General features: G+C 35.2%; 1 protein-coding gene across 50 annotated transcripts in view; it reads left to right on the forward strand.

Annotated features, from left to right (window-relative positions):
* Positions 1–24,841, forward strand: part of EPS15 (epidermal growth factor receptor pathway substrate 15) — a 137,748-nt gene that overhangs the window by 75,969 nt on the left and 36,938 nt on the right. For all 50 annotated transcript variants that reach the window (XM_081485479.1, XM_081485491.1, XM_081485492.1 and 47 more), the window contains 4 exons: positions 3,304–3,376; positions 16,823–16,984; positions 17,388–17,585; positions 22,751–22,954. In XM_081485479.1, coding sequence (XP_081341605.1) covers positions 3,304–3,376; positions 16,823–16,984; positions 17,388–17,585; positions 22,751–22,954 — 637 coding nt within the window. The remainder of the gene's footprint in view (positions 1–3,303; positions 3,377–16,822; positions 16,985–17,387; positions 17,586–22,750; positions 22,955–24,841) is intronic.

The raw sequence follows: 24,841 nt of genomic DNA on the forward strand, positions 1-24,841 counted from the left end.
AATCTTGGGATGATGGAGATATCAGCATCTGCAGAGTGAAAAATAATACTGAAGCTCTGAATAGTTATATGACCTAATCAGAGTCAGAAAAACCGTTTCATGGCAGAACCAGATTAGAATCCAAGCCTCTAGTCCTTGGAGGGATGTTTGACTACTTGATCATAAGTTTATGCAGTTATAAACTGCAGGTTCTGAAAGCTTAGCTTGTATTCTGATTTTCTTGCTGGTTCAGATTCCAGGTTCCATGGAATCAAAACAGTCAACCTTTGAAACACTAGGAAGCTCTTTTTCTGGCGTCTCTTTACTTGGGTGTTTGTGGATTCTTCAAGATATGCTATATGCTTTGGTATTTGTGGATTCTTCAAGATATGCTATAATCTTGGGAGTAAATAGGGCCAGAGAGATGGTCTAAAATGGAGGGTGTGTAGGATCGTTTCCCTTTTCCAGAAGTTGCTAAGGTGAAGGCAGTGGCTTTTTCCGGCATCTAAAAGATGAGCGACAAAATGCTCACACATCTGTCTTTGAGATATTTATGTCTTATCCACATGTATTGATGGACTCCTTAGGAAACTGCATCTAAACATCTTTTTATTGTGGCACAGAGTCTTGAAAAGAATTAAAATTTTAAATTCTAGTGTTAAACAGAATGCTTGGATATTCTTGTATTGTCTACGTATTCATCAGCTTTAGAAAAATATACCTGTTGTTTGAAAGTGAGGAGAATGTAAGGAATATGGCCTGCCATCGTTAGTGTACCTAAAGTGTGTTTACATATTTTTAGTTGCCTGAAATGAGAAAGATAGTTATAGAGGTTAAATGCCTGTGGAATACCACAGAATAACAATTTGGTATCTCTGAAATTATCATCTAAATTAATGAGAAAATTATTTGATTTTCAGTCTGGTTTTAGGACAAATTTTCATTCATTAATGTTTTTTTAAATTTATTTAGTTTTAATTGAAGGGTAATTACTTTACAGTATTGTGTTGGTTTCTACCAAACATCAGCATGAATCAGTCATAGGTTTGGTATAGAAAGTACTGTAACTGGTCATTTTATTATTTTTAAAGTCTTCTGTTCATTAATTATACTACTTGATTTTGATAATGAAAGGAGTTATTATGAGACCAGAATTTGACTAGATAAATGTGGACTGAAAGTTAAATTTAGTTGATCTCAGATTAAAGAGAAATGAATCCCTAAAGATTCCTATATTTTTATTTAGTTGGGAATGGTCTTCAGGGTGTTTGATATCACCACCACTCCCCACCCCTCCCACACCCAAAATCATGAATTTGTACTTTCTATTCTTCCTCCATTTTACCCAAACATCAAGTTTGTTTGTTGGTTAGAGCTGAGAGTACTTTGTAATCTGTTTTCCTTTCTCACTGAGTGAGCTTCCTTCTTTTGCTCTCCCATTCTGTTGTGTTAAAGCGGTTCACTGCCTTCTTGCAGCCCTGTTTTCCTTCATGCAGATCTGAGCAGACATGGTCAGTATCAGCAATTAACAGAGCAAGAAAGGATTGAATACAGCCAGACACATTAGTATGTGCACATTTGGTCTGTTATACCATGTTGCATTTTCTGTTTTTTTAATTATCTACTGTCAGAAACAAAGAACTGAGTTGATACTGACCTTGTGTGGAATGCCTCTGAGGATTTGGGATGAAGAGAGGAGGCTGGTGTTTCATGTGACTGATTTTTGACATGCTGCAGCAGGACTGGAAACACTCCTCTGCTCACATAAGATGGAAAGAAAAAATTTCTAAGATTGAACTTGCAGAATTTGTGGAGTATATTTAGATTTTTCTTCCTGTGTTTTTTTTTGTTTTTCAATTTTACCTAATTTTTTAAGGATTGGAAGTGAGGGATGACCTTTGCTTAATAAGTAGTTTGAGGTATGGGAGCAATGGGCTGCCACAGTGATTCGTATGATAAGAGAATGTTTAAAACCTCCACTACATCTTGACTCATATTTTGACCCATCTGACAAACAGTGAGCTCCTTGGTCATATTTAGTATTTAAAAGCAACATTACACAAATAGCTTTATTATTGTACTTTTTTCCCCTCATATAAATCTTAAGAGAGTTGTACCTATGTATCCAAAACAGTTGATTTTTGTCTACATTGGTGAGAAATTTAAAAGTGGCATGTAGTTGTCCCTTAAGTATCTTCCTGTGATAAAAGTTTCTCACTTTATTTTATGCCTCAGCTTAATGGGGCCTGAGCCTCTGTTTGGGTTATATCTTAAGATGAAACTGAAATAGTCATGAAGCTCTAAGAAGAAACTCTGAAGTACTAATCTGAAGGACTTCTTGAATGGCATCCTTCCTTCTTGTTGGCCCTCATTACCTTCCTCTCATCCCAAAAGTGTATTCTTGCAGAATTCTGTGGCTTTTTCGTCTCATTTTGTGGAAAAAGAAAGTGAAGGGAGCAGTGGGGAGGGGAAAGATTTCAGTACAACCAGGCATTTAAATTTTTTACTTCAAAAAAACCCTCTGTTTTGTAATTCTGAATCTAAGATTGCTTAAGAGTCCTTTATTAGGAATCGAGCTTTGATGGAACCATATAAGAATTTAGAAAATGATATTTCAATGTAAATGTGGATCCTAACATGTATGACCTGAAGAGTAGAAAGAGATAAATGCTAATGTGATTCTTTTTTTTTCACTCAGTGCACATTTTCTTATATATTTGATCAGTTGGTGTTGTAGGTGGTCCTAAAATAGCTTTTGAGCAGATGTAATATTTAATAGATCAGATGACCTGTGTATTGGCAGCCTTTTCTACTTTCTCTGTTGTTTCATTCTAAAATTGGTGCATACAAGGGATTTAAGAGGAAATTATCACTTCAGTGATGTCCTTTTCCTTAATATTGTTGACTGTTTCTCTTAGCCATTTTCGTTTTATTTAACAGTGGTATGTAAGGGTTAAGCTCACAGAGCTGATGCAACCCCTCCTTGTTTTTCAACAGTAATTTTCATTGGGCAGCATTTCCATAGCAACAGTGAGATCAGTGAAACCTGAGTGTTTCATTGATTATTTTTCTCCTCTTCCTTTTTTAATCTATTCTCTTTTCACCACATTTTAGTGAGAAAGCGATTTTTTTTTTAACTAATAGAGTTTATATTGATTTCTATTCCATAAATAATTAAAAGAGGGTAGGAAAAACTGCCCTTCATTTAAAAATTGAATGTTTCACCATGTATTTAAAAAATGATTCAGGATTAGGAGGATGGATAACCATACCGGCTGTAGCTGATGTTCTCAAATATTCTTGCATTGTTTGCTGGTCTTCTAGGGAAAAGAATAATGTGGAACAGGACCTTAAGGAGAAAGAAGATGCTGTTAAACAGAGAACAAGCGAGGTTCAGGTATGTGAACTGTCAAATTCAGTGTTCCATTTCTGATTTAGGAGGATTCATTTTAAATGTCGAGGGGCATTTACAATGTGATGGTTGTGGTATTGGTGAGTAGGTAAAGGGAATCACTGTTATTTATGTGATATAAATCTTTATCTTTTACAAAATTATTATTTTTCTCCTCACTCTGGCCTGCAAAGATTACACTACAATGATAAAGCAGTATTTTTCAGCATAAATTTCTCATTTTAAAAGTATTTTTAAGATGATATTTATCTGTATATCATAGCTTTAAAGGTAAGTTTGAATGACTTGTGATATAAATATTATTGCACCAATAAAACTGAATGAATGAGAGCATCATCATCATCATGAAAACGCAAATTGGTTTTTCATGGGTGTGAGATTTTGTTAGCTAGGAAACCTAGTATTTTAAAGGACTGTCTCAATACTAATAGGGTGGGAAATGATAGGGAACAATTCAAAATAGCATTTTATAAGTTGCTTAGTAGCCAGGATATCTTAAACTTTGGCATAAAGAGATTTAATTCATTTTCAGTAAGTGCTGTGTTAAGTAGCTTCATTTTACAAATAGAAAAGACAGAAAGACCTCCATTTCTGATTGGGAATGACACAACAGAGGTATTTCAAATGTTAAAATATAGAAAATTGGGCAGTGTTGCATTTGGAGCCATATGCAATAACCATGTTATTGGGACATAGTTTCTTAAATGCTGCACCAGCACACACAGGATGTTGGATGTAGAAGCACTGGTAGCAGTTGCCAGTAAGAGCTCATGCATGGACATTTCTTAACCTTAACAGTCATATATTGGATTTCCTTGTCTTGATAGTTTTAAATGGGCAAAAGCTCTAAAACTGTTAGATCCATTATTTTGTTTTGATGTAGCACATTCACCAGAGATGGTGTGACAGGTGAACCATGCTAGGGTGGGGAGAATGATTTATTGAGGGGTTGAAGAAGCAGCCAGATAGAGAGACTTCTTGTTAGAAGTTGATTCTGTTACTATACTTATTATACAAAGGTGATACAGAGTTAACAGATTGTAACTAATATATTTCTCTTTGTGATAGTGAAATATGGAATGATATCCTCAATTACTTTATTTTTGTGCAATTTTTGAGCTTAAGAAATACAAGAGTCATAGACTTTAAGCAGTTACTGCTGAAAATAGCTTAAGAATGGAAGATAAAATGATCTACAAAAGTTTTCTCAATCTAAAGAGGTAGATGTAGTTACTGATATAATATTGGACAACTTCTAAATTTAGCCAGATATGTTTCAAAGTACCAAGGTTTTTGCAGTAGACACTATTTTTTGTGTGTGTATGTGTACATCTATCTGTAGTTTTTCATTATTGACATTCATCTTTTGAGATTGTGAATTTTAAATAGCTGCTTTGGGAGAACACTAAAATTTACACTGTTCTTTTCAAGCTAAATAAGCTATCCTTAAATATTTGATTTCTTATATTTATAGAAGTTTTGTTGTCAGTCAACATTTCTTTGTTTATGCTAGTCCTTCTTTTACTTAGTGTTGATGGTAACGTACATGTTAAACCTTCATGTTTGCTGAATCCAAAATGTATGCTTGGCTGAGGAAGTCTAAATGGTTGAATTTTTTTTTTTGCATAAGGTGCTGTAAATAAAAGGTATTTAAGAGCATGGTGAGTATAGGCCAGGTTGTAATGGTTGAACATGTAGGTTCATTGAAAAAAACATAGGATTAAAGCTTTGCATTAGTAGATTCATTACTCATTCCAAGTCAGTACAGGTATTTTTGTATTGTTCATGGTAATGAGATACTAGACTAAGAATGAAATGGATAATTGACATCTACAAGTAGTTAAAGCTTTCATTTTAGTGATTATTTTTGATTTTCTGAAGCAAGACCACTTACTTGAAAGTGATAACAAGTATTATCACTAGTACTACCTATTGAGTTAACTCTGTATCAGCCATTGGTAGTGAGGCACAGACTAGGAATAACATGAATAATTAAGATCTGTAACTAACTTGAACTTTTAGTGCTTATTTTCTAATTTCTCTGCCAAAAGACATTTTACTACAGCTTCCCTGCTTCCTTCTGACCCCACTTTCTAATGTAGATGCTAATGAAAAATGCCAAAATGAAGGCATCAAGGGAGAAGTAAGAGAATTTTGACTCATCAATAAATGTATTTCTGCCTCAATCAAATATGGCTTTTCTGCTTATTCTTGCTTTTCTCTATATTTATAAAGTCACAGATTGTGATAATATGAGCTCATATCTCAAGTACAGAAACCAGACTTTCAAAACCTCTTTAGATTTGATCGAAGTGCCAAAAGACTAGTTCTTTTTTTTTGTTGTTAGCATTTATATAGTCTTTCTAATTCAGGTAAATTAAAAGGTCTGCTACATAATTAATTTTCTTTTTTTTTTCCATAATTAATTTTCTACATGTTTGTTTCCTGTCTGTGTTCTGATATATTACCATCTTGAAAACTCACAGTTCACGATTTTTTTCTTGAAGAACAAACCAACAGTTAACTTCATATTTTATGTCATGAGATGATCACTGTTAACTCATGTGAGGTACACTGCTAGTTTGTCAAGTTCTGTGGAGAAATTAGATCCAAAATGATAACAAGGGGCGCAAACTGTAAATGTAAAAGGCTATTCTATCTCAAATGTTTATGGTTTGAGTTTCTTGTTGTTACAGGAAGAAGGTAGACCCACATTCTTTCCTACCTTAAACTGTATATGCACAATTTTATTAAAAATTTTCTTCAAATATAACCTTATAGCTCCATTTGTAAAAAAAAAAAAAAAACAACTTTGTGAAAACCAGCCAACATCCTTGCAACAAATTTTTGCTGCCACATTCACTGCTGCTGCTGCTAAGTAGCTTCAGTCGTGTCCGACTCGGTGCGACCCCATAGACAGCAGCCCACCAGGCTCCGCCATCCCTGGGATTCTCCAGGCAAGAGTACTGGAGTGGGTTGCCATTGCCTTCTCCATGCCACATTCACTAGAATTACTAAAAAAACGTAGTTTCATCTTTGTACATCTGCGGGGATGTGCCCTGAGATCACACTCCCCCTCCTGCCATCCCCACCCCTTTAAAGAAATACGTATTTTTGTCTAGAATGACCTTTAATTAGTGTCTGCATGTTTTTCAGAAGTGCTAGAGACATTATATGTACACCATTACAGAAGTATTATGAGGCCTGTATATTCTGTTGTTTACTATTGCATTAACCTGCACAAAGTCTATGCATTTTTTATGCTTTTGTCACTTCTTTGTAAGTCAGGTTTTCTTGTGAGCTAACATTTCCTCAATGATTTCTTTTTTCTCCCTCCTTCCCGTTCTTCTTCTTTTCTTTTCTTTTTCCTTTGTTTTTCCCTTCTCTTTTTCTTTCTTTTTCAGAAATCACCTTATGTATTTTTAAACATTTCGAATTCCTAAGAAAAAAACTGTTGAGTGATCTGCCATTTGGCCCTAAAATGACTTGGCTCTCATGGCCTGTTTTCATCTGTACCATATGATTTTATTTCATCAGAACTTCATGTGTTTGGACAGTAATAACACAAAATTAAAAATTAAAATTAAAAAACTGTCCTTCAAGGTAGTCAACAGATATTTAGGAATTCACCCTCATGTATACTTTATTCAATTTTGCATAGGAGTTTATAGGAATAACTTGGTATCAGAGAACCTTGAATTCAATTCCTAATTCTGGCTCTTCTGAAGTTTGAGATCCTAAGGAAGAAATTTAGCCACTCTACACATTAGTTTTCACCTCTGGAACATGAGATAGCAGAGCTTGCTGTTAGAATAAAATGACATATTGTTGGTAAAGTGCCCCAGAGTAATTGGCACAGGGTTAGAGTTCAGTATATGTTCTAATTGTATTAGAACTAATACAATAGTATTCTGATAGTTAATAGTTCTAATAGTAATAGTTCTAATAATAGTATTATTCTATATCTTACTGCCATCTCTTTGTTACTCTCCTTTCATCATCATGCCCTTCTCTGACTTTCATCTTCATATCAGACTCTGCATATGTGTGTGTGTGCATGTACGCGCACGCACTAAGTTGCTTCAGTGTGTCTGACTCTTTGTGACCCTGTTAATTGTAGCCTCCCAGGCTCCTCTGTCCATGGGATTCTCCAGGCAAGAGTACTGAATGTTTGCCATTCCCTCCTCCAGGGGATCTTCCTGACCCAGTGGTCTAACTTAACGTCTCTTGTGTCTCCTACATTGGCAGGTGTCTCCTACATTTACCACCAGCACCAACTGGGAAGCCCTATCTGCATATAGGGCTAATCAAATTTTTTTTCCCTGTTGCTGTCACTTTAACTGCCAGCCTATTTTCTCTGTTTTAGTTGCTTTGTGTGACCCTTTCCCCCCTTCCTAGCTTTTCAGGAATCCTGCATAATTTCCTGTTCACCCATACCATTGTGCTTAATTTATCTCCCCAGGACCAAGAATAATCTTAAGGCCAAATCCATGGGTCCTTCCTGCATTGGTTACTCATTTCTTGGGTTGCATTCTGCTGAATATTTGTAGCCCTACTTCTTTGACCTTTTGCTTCTGTTGCCTTTGCCCAGGACTGATGGACACACTCTGACCCCCTCTTTCCTCCCTTTTCCCTACCCTCTGTCATCCACATACCATATACTGATGATTCCCAAATATCTGTCAAGCCCTCAACTCTCTTGAGTGCAAGTCTGACATCTCCAGTTAGGCATTTTGAGGTTTATCATTCCGAATCCAGTATGTCTAAAATGAGTCTCACATTGCTGAAAAAAATTGACTTCAAGTTTTGAACTTTCCTGTCTGTTTTTCTTTCTCACTACTGCCACCCCTGTTACCTAACATCTGAAATTTTTAAGTCAGGTATAAGTGCTTTCTCCATCCTCCTTGCTTTCTACCCAAACCAGTTTTAGTAATTATGACTCTAATATGTGAAAATCTTTACTGCTACCCACTGCCACTGTTAGTGGTGGGAGAATGTCATCCTCTTGGATATATTGGAAGTAGAAAAAAAGATTATAGGCCATCCTCTTGTACTACTTATTTTTTGATTCCCTGCTTCTGAACTGTGTGGCATACACTTGCTCTTTGTTATTTCCACTCTTATAACTTTTGTTGCTGCAATCTAGAATGTTCCCTATCTTCCTATTTATGTGAATTCCACCCACGTCTTAAAATCCAACTCAGACTCGCCACTTCTCTAAATTTTCCCTTCTCTCTCCCTTCAGTCTACTTATCTTTCTTGTGTTGGAACTTCCAAAGGAATGTGTATACACTTACATGGCATTTCCAGTATGTTATCTTATTGTACTGGTTTAATGTGTATGTATATAGATTCCAATATCTTACAGCCTATATTGTGAGCTCCCTAAGCTTAAAAATTGTACCTTGGATTATATCTTATACTGTAGATGGTAATATATTCTTAGATGGAGGTAAATTTAAGGAAGCTATTGACAGTAGAAATGAATAAACTTCCATTTTGTGCATGAAATTAAAAATAGGACAAGAGACATCCAAAAACCACAGGCAGAAAGGATTGGGAGCACAGTTGGTATCGCGAAGAGTCAGACTTTTCCATATTGTTCATACTACGTTCATGAGAGAGAAGCGCTCACAGTTATTTAAACTTTATCAATAAAGATTTAGTAGCTTATAGTAATTGCCCATTTTTTTCCCCCTAGATGAAGAAAGATGATTTATTTTGGGTGGAAATAAAATTAGATACATGAGCTCAACATTCTTTTCCTGGTGATAATGCTCTTAGAACATGCTGAGAAGCATATGACTGAGAAATAAAGGCAGGCTGTTAGTGAGGTTTTCTAACATCTACCCTAGTTTAATAGGTCCCTTTCTGGTCTTTAACTTAAAAAAACATCTTGCTTTATAGTTGATACTTTATGTTAAGAATATTCCTGTAACTTCTATTTTGAGAATTAGGCCAACGTAATGAATGTACCTGATTATTTTTAGTTCTGGATTAGTCTGTAAGAGTTTTTTAATCAATTAAATAGCATTTTCTGTAAGATTACCAAAATACTTAAAATTCCCTTTATTCTCTATAATAACTTTTCAAGTATGGATGTACTGTATGTATACTTTGGGTTTTTTTCCCCTAAGTAAGTGTTTTATTTATAAATTAGTATCCTTTTTGTTTATTTTTTACTCTGTATTTATATGAAATAGATCTAAATGTATTCATGTTTCATAGATTTACTTCTTTGGTTGTGCAGCTGATTTGGGTTGCTAAAATGAATGATTTTATTCTTAAATATAGGTGAGAGCTTTTATATATTTGTTTAAATTTTATTTCCACTGCCCTCTGTAGCACTTCAGAGGATATGGAGGGATGGGGACAAGTTTATCATTTTCTTTATCTTATGTGATTTCTAGAAAATAGGATATTTTCCTTGAAATTTAGTTTTAAATAAAACCAAGATTCCAGATCAAGGATCCTTTCACTCCTGGATAAGGAACCTTGGATGTGGCTTGCTTTGGTATTTTTCTAAAGCAAAGCTTGGCAGTGCATTACAGTAGTCTTTTTCACTTTATCCTTGCCATTTCCTAATTGCTGCTACCCTCTTTTCTTTTGCTGTTGATGGCACAGGTGAGCAAGTAGAGCATGATCATAGAAAATAGAGCGTAACTAGGAAGGCATCTGCAAATGTCTTTAGTCACTTCCTTGATGAGTTGGCATTTGGGAGAGGATTTCCGCAAAGGGCTACCTTAAGATTAAGAGAAAATTATCCTAGTTTAGTGGAAGATGGTGTTTGCTAAGAGAACCTGCCACTGTCCTAGTCGAAGGTGGGCAGGGAGAGAGATGTACATCATTGACTTCACTTAGTCTCAGGGTAAACCATTCTCTGTCAAAATAAAACAGCCAAGTAGATACGGATATTGAAATTGTGAAAATTGCATTACAGTGGGGGCAGCCTTACCAAGTAATTTTGTAGTGAAATTTGATTCTTTTTCTTCCTAGTGTTTATGTTTGCAGTCTGTTCATTTTGCTTTTGCGCAGTTTAATAATTTTAAGTTTGCTTACTGAAAAAGACCTTTGTGTGTATGGATTAGTGTTGGAATTTTTTTAGAGAAGATCTTTTTTCATATTTAAAATAGACATGGAGAGGCATTAATTTGAATATGGACCTCTATCCAGCTTAAAATATGTCACCAATGTGAGGTATTTTTTTCAATAACCTTTCCCTCAAGGCCCATACTTTTGTGTTACTATGTGGATTTTTACTGTAGCATAAAAGTGAGGTTGGGAAATTTGAGGGAATATGTTTTCTCTTTGGAAGAGAAAGGGCAGGAGTGAATAAATGTTATATTGGTTTGTTTATTCCCTTTCCTCTTACATAAACCTATCTTCTAGGGATACGTTTAAAGTGACTCACTAAAAAATACAAGTTTTGAAATCTGGTTCATTTTATTAAAGGAAACCAGCATTGATCCTACTGTTGGTAGTTGTTACATTAAAAATTCAGTTGCATCAGAATATTTTTATATTAGTATGAAACCATAAGATAAGTGATACTTAAAAACTGCAGACTTGACATTTTCTGATTATAAAAGTAACATGAGTCCATAGTAATCCTGTAAAATAAAGAAAAGTATAAAAAGAAAGAAACTCTACAATTTCACATTTCAGGGAGAGCTATTATTAACATTTTGCTATATTTTCTGAGTATATATGCATGACTTTATATTTATTTGCAATCATACTGTATATGCATTTGTATTCAACTTTTAAAAATTAGCATTATGTCCTAGTCATTTTCTTATATTACGTGACCCTTTTAGGTAAATTTCATATTTCTTAATTGGATTTAGAATGAAAGTAGAGACATCAAAATTACATTTATTTATAAAGACTAGATATTATTAGAGATGTGAAGTCTTAAGATTTTTGGGGGGGGATTGGGGAGAGGGTAGGAAATTAGACTAGAATTTTTGAAAATGGGAATAAGTAACATCTTTTTCCTATTCCTGTTAAGCATTTCTTTAAAAATGCCTTTTGGGTCAGTATATTGTTATGTATAAACCATATAATAATTTTATAACAGGGTATTGACAATGGATTATTTTCCCAAATATAAACATCACTTTAGATCTGCAGATGGTGTGCTTTCAAAATATTTTGTAATTACAAGAGTTTTTCAAGCCACTGTAGTTTTTCAAGGTACTGGGTTAAAGTGAAGCTGTTATTATGTCTTCCTAAAGAGTAATAGTATATAATATAATGTAAAAAAAAAAAAAACAAAACACAAAGATATATTCCACAGATATGTTGACATGCTAAAGCAGTAAAGATTATTTCCATATAATGGAAATTTAAAATGTCAAATCATTCTTGGTCTACAGTCTATACAAATGTTGAATCAGTATAGAAATTTAGATACTATTTTAATTTAACAAAATGCATTTACTATAGGTCAGTTAGAGGCTAGTTTTAGTATTTTGCTATAGTTTAAATGTAGAGTGAAGCTTTCTGTAGTAAAACATGAAGTTGTTTCTGTCAGCTTCAGGCACATTCCCCAATAGTTTCTCCCAGATAGTAGAATCCTTGTGATAGTTACAAATCATTGCCTGATTAATTGCCTGGAATATGCAAGATATTGTACTAGATTGTGGAACCTCTAAGAAAGATGAGGCACTGGCTGTCTATCAGGAGTTTATTATTTAAAGGTAACTGTAGTACATTGTTTTTTACACTGTGTTTCCCTGGTGGCTCAGATGTTCAATAATCTGTCTGCAATGCAGGAGACCCGAGTTCAGTCCCTGAGTCAGGAACATCCCCTGGAGAAGGGAATGGCTACCTACTCCAGTATTCTTGCCTGGAGAATTCTATGGACAGAGGAGCTTCGTGGGCTACAGTCCATGGGGTCGCAGAGAGTCGGGCACAAATGAGCCACTAACACACACATATAATACATTGTAGTAAATATGATAATAGAGGTTAGGTACTAACTGCTGTAAGAGTACAGGTAAAGGAAACTCAAGGTGGGTCATATTAAATTTGGCTGGTTCTTGAAGAATGAAAAGTGAGCTTCCAGATAGGGATGGTGTGGAAGGGCATTCAAGACAGAGCAGATGGCATGGGAAAAGCATAGGGAATTTGAAGTACATTGTCTATTGGAGAAAAAAAATCTATTGAGGTTGGGGCACAGGTGAACATGAGGACCAGAAATGAAGGTTCTAAGGTATCTTGTCACCTGTTTTACTTTATACTATAGATAAGAAGGAACCATCATATTTTTAAAATTAATTTTTATTGGAGTATAGTTGCTTTACAACATTGTGTTAGTTTCTACTGTACAACAGAGTGAATCAGCTAAATGTATACATACATTGGGCTTCCCTGGTGACTGAAACGATAAAGAATCCACCTGCAATGTGGGAGACCTGGGTTTGATCCCTGCGTTGGGAAGATCCCCTGGAGGAGGGCATGGCAACCCACTCCAGTATTCTTGCCTCGAGAATCCCCATGGACAGAGGAGCCTGGCGGGCTACTATCCATAGTGTTGCTAAGAGTCGGACACAACTGAGCGACTAAGCACACAGCCCCCATACATATATCTCCTCTTTTTTGAATTTTCTTCCCATTTAGGTCACCACAGAGCATTAAGTAGAGTTTCCTGTACTATACAGTAGGAAACCAACATAAATTTTTGAAATCTTCTTTGTAGTGAATTGTTTTTGTTTTTTAAAGGCAGTTGGACATTTTAAATAGGAAGAAGCAAAGGCAAACAAAAATTATGAATCAGGGGAGGGACAGTTAAACTACCATGTGTTTGTTAAGAGGCAGTGTATGTCCATTTTGAGTATGGATCTGTTAACAGTGTAAGCAAGGTTAAAAATTTAGGCATGAAAAAAAATTAGGCATGCTGGTAAATTTATGATAAAATACTAGTGGAGCTCACTGTTGTGAATCTGCAATCACCTAGACTCATGGAATGTTAGCCCAGGAAGAGTCTTTTGTGATCATCCATTGCGTTGGCTATTTTAAGGGGATTTTTTTAAGGAAAGCAGTATGGTAGTAGTTGCACTTTTAAAGTAATTGGTTGATTGAGAAAATATAAGATAAAAAGCAGTTGTTAAAAGCATTGTTCAGCGTCTTATTTAACCATAATTCAGAGACCTTTTTTTGATAAGTATTTCCTCTGTTCTTAGATTCTTATTCTGATGAATGATCATTGTGTTCTTTGAATAGTATGTTATTTAAAATTACTGTTACTTTTAGAAATTTGTGTTCACAATTTTACTTCACCCTTTTCGAGATCTCTGCCCACCGGCCCCCCCCCGCCCGACCACTGACACATACCTTAGCGTTATCAATCCATTCTTCATTCTCACCTGTGGTTCCTGGAGAGCATCAAGTCCTAATTCCTTGTGGTATTCTTTATATATAATGAATTAACCTCTCTCCTGTGCATCTGCAATGGAAGTACTAATTTACCATTCTTCCAAGAATTAGGAAAATAGTCACTCAAATGATTTTCTCTGGTTCAGATGAGGAACCACAATTGTCAGAGGATTTGTAAATTAGGTCATCCTGGGTGCTGTGTTTCCTGGTAAGTAATGAGAATGGCAAGGTTGCTTTCATCTGTCTCCCAAATCTCCCTTATATTTTTTTAAAAATAGACTTTATTTTTTACAGAGCTTTAGGTCCACAGGAAAGCAGAAGGTACAAAGATTTCCCATTGTATTTTTTAAAATCTCTGTATTCTTTATCATTGAAGTCTGGCACATTGATGAATAAATAAATATGTCGTTTTTAAAATGATTTATCTTTTTTTTATTTTAAGAAATTCTTTCCTACACTGAGATCTTTATTTTTCTTCTGCATATTTTAAAGTTTTGTCTTTCATCTTAGGTTTGCAATATACTTGAAATTTATTTTTCTGTTTGGTATGTTTAGAGATGTTATAATTTTTTTCTTTTTGCCATATGGGTATATCCAGCATCATTTACTGAATAGTTAGTTCTCTTTTCCTCCATTTTGCTTTAATGTCATGTCTTCTCATCATTTTTTCTGTGTATGTCTAAAATTCTAATTTAAATCTGTGTCTGAATTCTGTTTCTTTCTTCCTTTATCCTTGCATCAGACAAAACTGTTCTAACTGTTTTAGCTTTCCAGTAATTCATAATATTGTATAGGGTAAGTCCTTTTACACTTTATAATGGTGTTTTGGGTTTTTTTTCTTTGTTCTTCCAAATATGTTTCAGAATCAGCTTGTCAGGCTCCTTGGAAAGTCTTGTTAGGATTTTCTTTGGAGTATATAGATTAATTAGGTGAGACTTGACATCTTTATAATTTTACTTATCATTCAATAAATAGTTATGGAGTACCTCTTGTATACTAAAAACTGGGAATATAGTAGTGAATGAAATTTGCAAATATCCCTGGACTCATGGAGTTTATGTTCTAATAGAAGGGAATATATTCTATTACTCATAATAGGGATCAGTCTGGATGTCCATCAGGTATATCCATACAGTAGAATACTACTCAGCAATAAAAAGGAACAAACTACTTGTACATGCAGAACATGGATGAATCTCGAAATATTATACTAGGTATAAGAATATGGTAGGCTATATATTTCAATAGACTACATATTATATGATTCTATTTATGTAGAATGTCTAAGGTAAAAATACAGTAACACAAAGCAGATCATTGGTTGCCTGGTGCTTGAAAAGGGAATGAGAATTGATTCCAGAATGGTATGAAGAAACTTTTTAGGTGATGAAAGTGTTATAAAACTGGATTGTGGTGATTTTTGCACAATTGTATATATTTACCAAACCTTACTGAATTGTAAACTTACAGTGGACAATTCTTATGATATGTATAAATTATATCTTCTAAAGCTATTTAATTATATTATTTTGTGCCAACTCAGATGTAACTTGAAAACATTCTAAGTCACAAAAGAAGCCAGTCACAAAAAACCAGATGTTGTATGATTCCATTCATATAAAAATATCTAGACTTGACAAAGCTATAGAGAGAGATAGTAGATTGATAGTTACCTAGGGTCAGGGTGATTGGGAGGGAAATAGAGAGTAACTCACTAATGGATATGGGGTTTCTTTTTATAGTGACAAAACTGTTCTAAAACTGTTTTGGTCATGGTTGCAAAACTCTAAATATACTAGAAACCATTGATTTATACACTTTAAATGGGTGAATTGTATAGTGTGCTTTCTCTCTCTTTAGTTGCTAAGTTGTGTCCAACTCTTGTGACCTCATGAACTATAGCCTGCCAGGCTCCTCTGTCCATGGGATTCTCCAGGCAAGAATCCTGGAGGGGGTTGCCATTTCCTTCTCCAGGGGATCTTCCCAACCCAGGGATCAAACCCAGGTCTCCTGCATTGCAGGCAGATTCTTTACTGACTGAGCTACAAGGGAAGCCCGTATAGTGTGCAAATTATCCCAGTAAAGCTGTTAGAGAAAATAAATAAAATTATATGCTATATATGCAGGAGAATCAGTGGAGGGAGATGGTGGTGGGTGATGGTGAGGGAGACCTCACTGAGAAGTTAACAGTTGAGCAGAGACTTCAAGGAGATGAGGGATTAAGGCATGTGGATAATTTGGGGAAGAGCTTTCTAGGAAGAGGGGATAATCAGTGAAAGATCTGAGAAGGAAGCATATCTGACATGTTTGAGAAGCATCAGAAAGGCCAGTGTGGCTGAAATAGAGTGAGCAAAGGAGAGAGCAGTAGAAATGAAGCTGGGAGATGGGACCACATAGGGCCATTGTAAAGACTTGGGTTTTTATGGTAAGTGAGATGGGGAATCAGTGCAGAGTTTTGAGCAGAGGAGTGCCATCATCTGACATAGGTTTTTAACAGTGACTGCTGTGCTGTAAATAAACTGAAAGGTAGCATGGGTGGATGAAGGGAAGCCAGTTAGAAGGCAGCAATCCAGGAGAGAGAGAAAAACGACTTGGACTGAGGTTGAAGAAAAACATGGCCGGTTTTTAAAATATATTTTGAGGGAAGGAACAGCAAGATTTGCTGACAGATTGGAGATGAGATGTGAGAGAAAGAGAAGAGTTGGAGGAGATGCTGTATTTTTTGGCCAGGGAAACTGAGAGGGGGCAGATGGAGGATTAAGCAGATGTTGTGGAGTGGGGGGAGGAAATGCCAGGAGTTCTGTTCTTGTTATGTTAGAAAAGTCCATCAGACATCCAAGGATGGATCTGAGTAAGCAAGTTGAATGTCTAAATCTGGAATCTAGGAAAGATGTCCTCAAGTAAAGATTGTATTTAAAGCTATGAGTCCTCCAATCCACCAACACAGTATACGTAATAATATGAGACTTTACCTTCCCTTATGATAGACTTTTAAAAATTGTTAACCTTCTCCTGCCTCCAATAAATAATGTTAATATTCCTGTATTTCAGGATCTTCAAGATGAAGTGCAAAGGGAGAATACTAATCTGCAAAAACTACAGGCCCAGAAACAGCAAGTACAGGAACTCCTTGATGGGCTGGATGAGCAGAAAGCCCAGCTGGAGGAGCAACTGCAGGAAGTCAGAAAGAAGTGTGCTGAGGAGGCCCAGCTGGTAAGGCCTGGCGGCTTACCACTGCCTGTGTCTTTACCTTAGGTGCTTTTGCTGGCTTAAGATAGAAACCCTCTCTGCTCGTTGTTGCTGTTGTTGTTGTTGCTGTTGTTAGGTGGCAATCTAGTCAACATGAAGTTTGGGAACATGAAGGAGATGGGACATGTTTCATCTAGAAATTACAGGGGAAATAGGACACTGCTTTTTTTTTTTTTCTAAAATTTAGTTGGAAGTATGGTACCTCTGTCTTCCACTCCCCTCTGTCAGTCCCCGATTGCCCTTTTCTATAGAAAATATGCATCAAAAACACCAAAATAGTAAACTAAAATAAATATTGCATTATAGAATGTTTTAATGACATCTCTTTTTTTAATTCCCTTTTTGTCTCATTCACCTCATGTTGTAGATCTCATCCCTGAAAGCTGAACTAACTAGTCAAGAATCACAGATCTCCACTTACGAAGAAGAGCTGGCCAAAGCTAGGGAAGAGCTGAGTCGTCTACAGCAAGAAACAGCAGAGCTGGAAGAGAGTGTGGAGTCAGGGAAGGCTCAGCTGGGACCTCTTCAGCAGCACCTGCAAGATTCACAGCAGGAAGTCAGTTCAGTAAGTCTTTGTGGGAGTGAAAAATACACTCAAGTGGGCCCTCACGTATCCTTTTAGTACATTAGTATTTGCTCCACTTCTGCTGGTTCTTCTTCTGCCCAGTTTATTCATTTTCTGTCATTTTATACAAATAGGCTTCTTGTCTCCTGTCATAAGTTAAAACTGTTGTGAGTCTTATATATCTGATGATTATCACTGGAATCTTGTTGAGTGTGCAGGCTTTGTAGTTAGATGATTTGGGTTTTAGATGATTTGGGTTTAAAGGCTTGCTCTGCTGCTTACTGCCTGAATCATCTCGGTGTTAGATTCCTCATCTTGGAGAACTGGGAATTCCCTGGCGGCTCAGCAGTAAAGAATCCACCTGCCAATACAGGAGACATGAGTTCAATCCCTGAATCAGGGAGATTCCCCTGGAGAAGGAAATGACAACCCACTCCAGTATTCTTGCCTGGAAAATTGCATGGACAGAGGAGACTGGCGAGCTATGGTCTATGGGGTCGCAAAAGAGTTGGGCGTGACTAAACAACAATAACCACCAGAGGTTAGGATTTCGCCCTTTTCACTGCAGATTCAATTCCTGATTGGGGAACTAACATTTAAGATCCTGCAAGCTGCACAGCATGGCCAAATTTTAAAAAATAAATAAATAAAGTAAAATTAGAGAATTAACAATACGCCTACCTCCTTCAGCTGCTTTTAAAGTTTAAATGGGGCAAAACCAGTGAGACATTTGAGCATAGAGTTTGGTAAATAAGTGCTCAGTAAGTGTTGCTTATTTTTATAAATAATAACCTCGTGTCTTACCTTTTGGGGATTCTAATCTTAAAATCAGTTTTGCTCATTTAGAAACCTTTATTTTTTTTGAAATTAGGAAATTATTCTTTATATAGATAAATATGACTGTTTTGGTAGGTCCAAAATATAGATCCTTTGCTTTGCCGTTTCTTGACTTCCCTAAATGGGGAATAATATTTTATAGAATGATGGTAGGATGGTTGGATGTGTGTAGAGACTGCATAGCCCCTCCTTTCCATTTGAATTTGAACAAACTGAAGCCAGGGAAGGTTAAGGAACTTGCTTACGGTTATGTAGCCTTTAGAAGAGCCATAGCCTGGAATTCAGATCTTCTGAAACCTGGTCAGTTAATTATTATATATAATGAAGTCCTTCCCCTTGATATGCTTCCTTCCCCTCTCTTGTCTGGCAGATGAATACCTGCTCACCCATATAGCTTAACTTCTTTCTTTGTGGCATCTTCTGAATCCTTCCTTTATTAGACATTGTACTTCTGTTACAGTAATTGTAACATTTTCTCCTGCACATTTGTTTATGTGTCTACCTCTCTCAGTAGATGGAGCATTTTGGTCTAGAAACATACATATTTATCCAAGCATTTAGCACAGTCCTTGTCTCAGTGTAGGTACTCAGTTAACATGTAGTAAACCGAAAAGAATTTTATACTAGTGGGAACGATACCAGATAAATGGGCAGTCTTTAAAATAGTTTTATTTGAGTTTTAAAAATATTTTTAATGTTATTTATAGACTGTAAAATTAACCCATTTTTAAGGGTACAATCCATGATTTTCAGTAAATTTAGAGTTGCTCAAATGTCACAATCCAGTTTTAGAATATTTCCCTTACTCCCAAAAGAGCCTTGTGCCCATTTATCATCAATCCCCACCCTTACCCCTGGGTAACTGCTAATCTACTTTCTGTGTCTATAGATTTGCCTTTTCTGAGCATTGCATATAGAGGAACTAAACACTCTGTGGTCTTTCTCATCTGGTTTCTTTCACTTAGTGTAATGTTTTTGAGGCCCATCCATGTTGTAGCATGTAACAAAATTATAGTTCATTTTATAAGGTATGTTGTTTATCCATTCACCAATTAATGGGCATTTGGATTCTTTCTTCCTGTTGACTATTATGAATAATGATGCTATGAATTTTTTGTTGGCATATAATTCTTTGTGTAGACATGTGTTTTCATTTCTGTTGGATATAAAATAGTTGGCTATATTGTAAAGTTACGTTAAACTTTTTTTTTTAACTTTAAATTGCCAAGCTTTTCCAAAGTGGCTGTATCATTTTAATACTTTCCCTAGCAATATATAAAAGTTCCAGTTTCTCCACATTTTTACCAACACTTTTATTGTCTTTTTGATTATAGACATTCTTGTAGATGTAAAGTGGTACTTCATAGTTTTTAATTTGCACTTCTAATGACTAGAGATGTTGATCGTTTCGTATGCTTATCAGCCATTTGTATATCCTCTTGGATGAAATGTCTGTTTAAAGTCTTTTGCCTATTTTGGATTGTCTTATTAAATTACATAAGTTTTTAAAAATATATATATGTATATTTTGGAGATAAGTCCTTTATCAGATATTTGATTTACAAATAATTTTTCCCAGTCTCTGGCTTGTCTTTTAATTTTCTTTTCTTTGACTTTTTTGAAAAGGGATTTCTTTCAAAGGAAAGAGCATAAATTAGAAAAATAGAAGTGACTCCAGATATTATAAATTATCAGAAAATAAAGCCATGTTTTTGAACATGGAAGATAGTGTCAGCAAGCCATTTGTGGAAAGAATTAGATCTTTGTGTCTGATCTCCAAATCTTAAGAATAAATATACCAAATTCTTGCACTTGACTCAGGTACCATGTGTCTGTCCCACAGAGGGCAGCATATTACCATGGGCCTATAAAGAAATTTGATTGTAAATTAGCCTGATGCTTTTATTGCTCTCTAAAGCTTAGCTATAGCTTTTTTGGAAAAAGGAATAACTGAAGAGAAGTTTTGTGACTTGCTGAATTTTTATTTTTATTTCTTACCTTGTATTTTCTAGAAAACAAAGAACCTTTGACCTTTACTTTGTGTAACTTACTTGCACAATATATACTATTTATCTAAGTATTTCTGGCAGTTTAAACATTTGTTATACTTTTCTTGCACAGTTTGCAAAGAGTTTGTGTTAGTTGTGTGATTATTTTTCTCTATATCCTCTTAAGTTTACCTAGAGAGTAAGGAAGAACACAGGCTTAAATGGCAGGTGCATTGGAGAATCAGACACAGGAAAGCCAGGTTGTGTTCATGATTCTGTTGATTGTCTCACGAATAACTATAAGGAACAAACTATCCTAAATAGAACTCTTTGATAGGGAGGTATTTCACCCAACTGCTTCATCTGTGTGGTGAGTAATGTTTTAAATTTTTAGACTGCAAGGTAGTAGCATTAAAATTGATTTAATGGTCATGATAAATTTTTTAATGAAATAAGAGAATAGGAAATAACAGCATACATTACACGTAGTAAGCATGAGTATTACTTCATGAAACTTGTTTTACCCCGTGTATTTGTGTAAATGTATAGTTATATGTATGATGTATGCATCTATATGTATGTTTTATATATATATACACAGAGAAAGACATATGTACATATATATTTACTGGGTCAAAGTGTAAACTGTTTCTTTCTGTAGATTAAAGTAAAAGTAAGTTTATAAACCACTTCTCTAGAGCACTAGGAATATACAAAGCATATACTTTGTGTTATAAATGTGTAGTATTTTTGATTGTTAGTTTAAATCCTAAATGAAATGCAATTTGTGTGTATATAAACACAAAATGAAATGTGTGTATATACACACACACATATACTGATGCCCACTGTTTAAATATATAAGCATAATACTTGTGTTTTTCAGTGAACATTTATTAAGCACTTACAGTATACATCATTGTGCTAGATGTTAAAGATACAAAGTTAATAACAAAAATTTGGTCTCTGTCCTCAAAAGGCTCAAGTCTTTAACTGTTTAAAAATAGAGTAAATTAGTAGAAAAGGAACAGAAATTTTAATTGTCATAGTAGTGAGAAACGTAGTGTGCTAGGTACTTTTACATACATTGTCCTTCATTTACATAGGCCTTTACATTTTACAGAGTTCTTTTAAATATATCTTTTACTTCACATAATGGTCTTCTATGAAGATAGTTCTTACTACCTGTATGGATTAAAAAATGGAAGCTTGGAGAGGGTACTTTGACTAAGATAACCTAATAATTAGAAAGTGATAGAGCTAGATGTACATCTGTCTCCTTATCCAATATAGTGTTCTTTTTCCAGGTTATGATCCTGACTTTTCCTTTGGTAAATTACAGATTCTAAATTGAGCAACTTAAAAACTTTATGGGAAATATTAGGGGAATAAGATTAGGGAACAGAGCCTTGATTTACAGAATGTCAATAGGTAAGTTTTATATTTGCTAGAAACAAAAAAAATATATAACATGCTAATAAATAGAGGACACCAATGTAATTAAAATATATATATATATTTTATGAAAATGGTACTATTCAATAAAGTTCAGTTTGTTTTTTTCACTAGAAACATCTTTTGATTCTGTTGTCTCAATTTCTCTGAAATATATGTAAATGTGTTTTTATTGTAGATATGGGTTTAAATAAGCATTTTTCCTTCTAGTTTCCCACATTTTTCTCTTTGTATATATTACAACTTATTGTGTTGTCCCACGTATAGAAAGTCAATGGATATTGAAATTTAAAAAAACTTTGTCCTTCATTTAACCTGTTTGGTATGTTTTAGATTTAGAGGCTGACTACTCCTTAAGGTTCTAGCCCATAAATAAATAATGCCAGGTGATAGGACATTAGCTCATTGCACCTTTGTTTTCACTTCTTTTCTTCCCAATAGAAATATGAATGGCTCCAGAGTCTTATGTACTCTTCCTCTGTTTCCTCTCCGTCTCCTAAAGCGTCATCACAAAATCTTTTCTTGCACTACCGCTTTGCCATCTTTTTCCCAATACTGACACTTTTTCTAGTTAAATTCTAAAGGACTGCCAATTAGCAGATATTTGAATTAAAATTCTTGAATCTTTCAAAAGATGTACAAAAGCAAATCCATATATACTGTAATTTCAGGAGGAGAATTTACTGGGGTGGATTACTGAAATCCTTTTCTCTAAGTCATGCTGCATTCCTTAATGGAAGCAAATTTATCCTTGATCAAGTCTAAGCATATAGTTATTTTTATATCACATGTCTTTCTAGTAATTTTGTCTAGTTTTTGTCTAATTTTTGTCTAAAAATATCTTGCTAGTAAATTCTGTTTTGTATTTCTTCTTTGTGTTGACAGATGCAGATGAAACTTGTGGAAATGAAAGAGCTGGAAAACCATAGTAATCAATTAAATTGGTGCAGTAGTCCACACAGCATTCTTGTAAATGGTGCTACAGATTATTGCAGCCTCAGTACCAGCAGTAGTGAAACAGCCAATCTTAATGAGCACACTGAAGGCCAGAGCAACCTAGAGTCTGAGCCCATACACCAGGAGTCTCCAGTGAGTCTAATAGTTCCTTTAATTCCATAACCAACTTCAGAAGGAAAAAAAAACTGATTCAGATGAAAGTTTTGTTGACATCATACCTAATATAAATATGTGGCCTTGCCTCAGCTGAGACAACTGAGAAAGGAAGAGTGGGTTCTAACAGTTTTAACTAGTGCAAAATGTAATTTTAACTAATCTATTTGTTATAGAGGCATGTTTTCAAAGTTGTGGTTCTATAGATAGTAACTTTTGAAAGTAGTGTTTATTTTTAAGTAATCTCATCCAAAGCTGAAAGTAATTATTTCATAATGTTGAAGACCTTTACTTACTGTTTTTTTTGGAGAATATCAGCTAATGCAAGAGTACTGCTCTTCCAAATGAGAGCTACAGAGACAAAAGACCTTTAACCCTGTCTTCCAGCTGCATGCAGTCTAGTCGTGTAACACTGTGTTAAAAGGCTGTGATAAAGTAAATAGGGTATTCAGGTAGGACAACTTGGAGGAGACTCAGAGAGGATGTCAGGGAAGCTTTACAAGTGACCACTGAAGTGAGAAGAGGTTAAGCAAAGGAGAAGGTGGTACATTTCTGGCAGAGGAAACAGCATTAGCATAAGTATGTAATGGGAGAAAACATGCTACACAGGATCATGAGAAGTTTTCCGAGGATGTTTTGTGATGGTGAGGAATGTATTGGTAGGAGGTGAGGCTGTCTCCTACGGGTTACCTGCATTACCTCTGGTACTTTTTATCAAGATAGAGATATCTGTGCCCCATTGCAAACTTGTTGAACTAGAGTTTCTGGGTTGGGCCCAGGTACATATGTTTTAAAAACAAATTCCGTAGGTAATTATGATATGTGCCTAGAAAAAAAGGCCACTTTTAGGTCAGAAAGGACCAGAGAGTAAGAAATTTGGATTCATCTTGCAGCATTGGGGAGTTCGCCTTACTACAGTGAGTAGCCATTGAAGAATTTTTAAGCAAGAAGTGACAGGATTGAGTTTACCTTTTAGAAAATCTGGATAAGGCATTTCCTGGCAGTCCGATGGTTAGGACTTGGTCAGTACTTTCATTGCTGTAGCCTGGATTCAATTCCTGATCAGGGAACTAGGATCCCACAAGCTGTAGGGTGTCACCAAAAAAATTTTTTTAAGTGGATTATAGATTGGAGAATAGGACTGGACATGCCGAGATATGGTGAGAGACTATTGGGGTAGTCTGTGTGAGAACTGTTTTAACCTGGATCTAACCAGTAGCAGGAGGGATGATGAGAATACAAATTTGATAGATACTAAGGATTTAAAATTAACAGATTTAATGTTATTTGTACAGTGCAGTCTTGAACTGCACAATATTCTATTAAGCACAAAATGCAAATTACTAGGTTATCCTTCAAAGTCATAGGATGGTATGAAATAGAAATTGGCTTTGCCACTTCTTAAGCCTTATTATCTGCTGATCTAAATCCAGAAAGCAGTGACATCATTGAAGAACTTCTAACCAGAAGATCATGATTAGAGTCATATTTTAGATCTATTACTTTGGCTGCCCTGAGAAAGATAGATGTGGAGGACAAATATTGGAGGCAGGAAGGCAGTTGGAATGTTATTACTACAGTAATACATACCAGAAATAATGATGTGATAAATGAATGATAGTGACAGTCAGGATGGAGAAGAATGGAAGAATTTGAGAAATAGATGAGAATTAGATTCCATAAGACTTGGACTCTAGCTGGGGGATGACCAGAGGGAAGTAGTTAAGGAAGAACTGGAGTTTTCTGGCCTTGAGTGGTTTTGAGGCTTGATGATATCATTTTCCTAAGAAATATTATAGAAGTCATCCAATGAATATATTCTGCTTATCTTTTAAAATTTTCTAGTAATTTTTGACTCTTCTTTGT

Source organism: Giraffa tippelskirchi, chromosome 5, assembly GCF_054371585.1.
Source record: "Giraffa tippelskirchi isolate mGirTip1 chromosome 5, T2T-mGirTip1v1.2.pri, whole genome shotgun sequence".
Taxonomy (NCBI): Eukaryota; Metazoa; Chordata; class Mammalia; order Artiodactyla; family Giraffidae; genus Giraffa; species Giraffa tippelskirchi.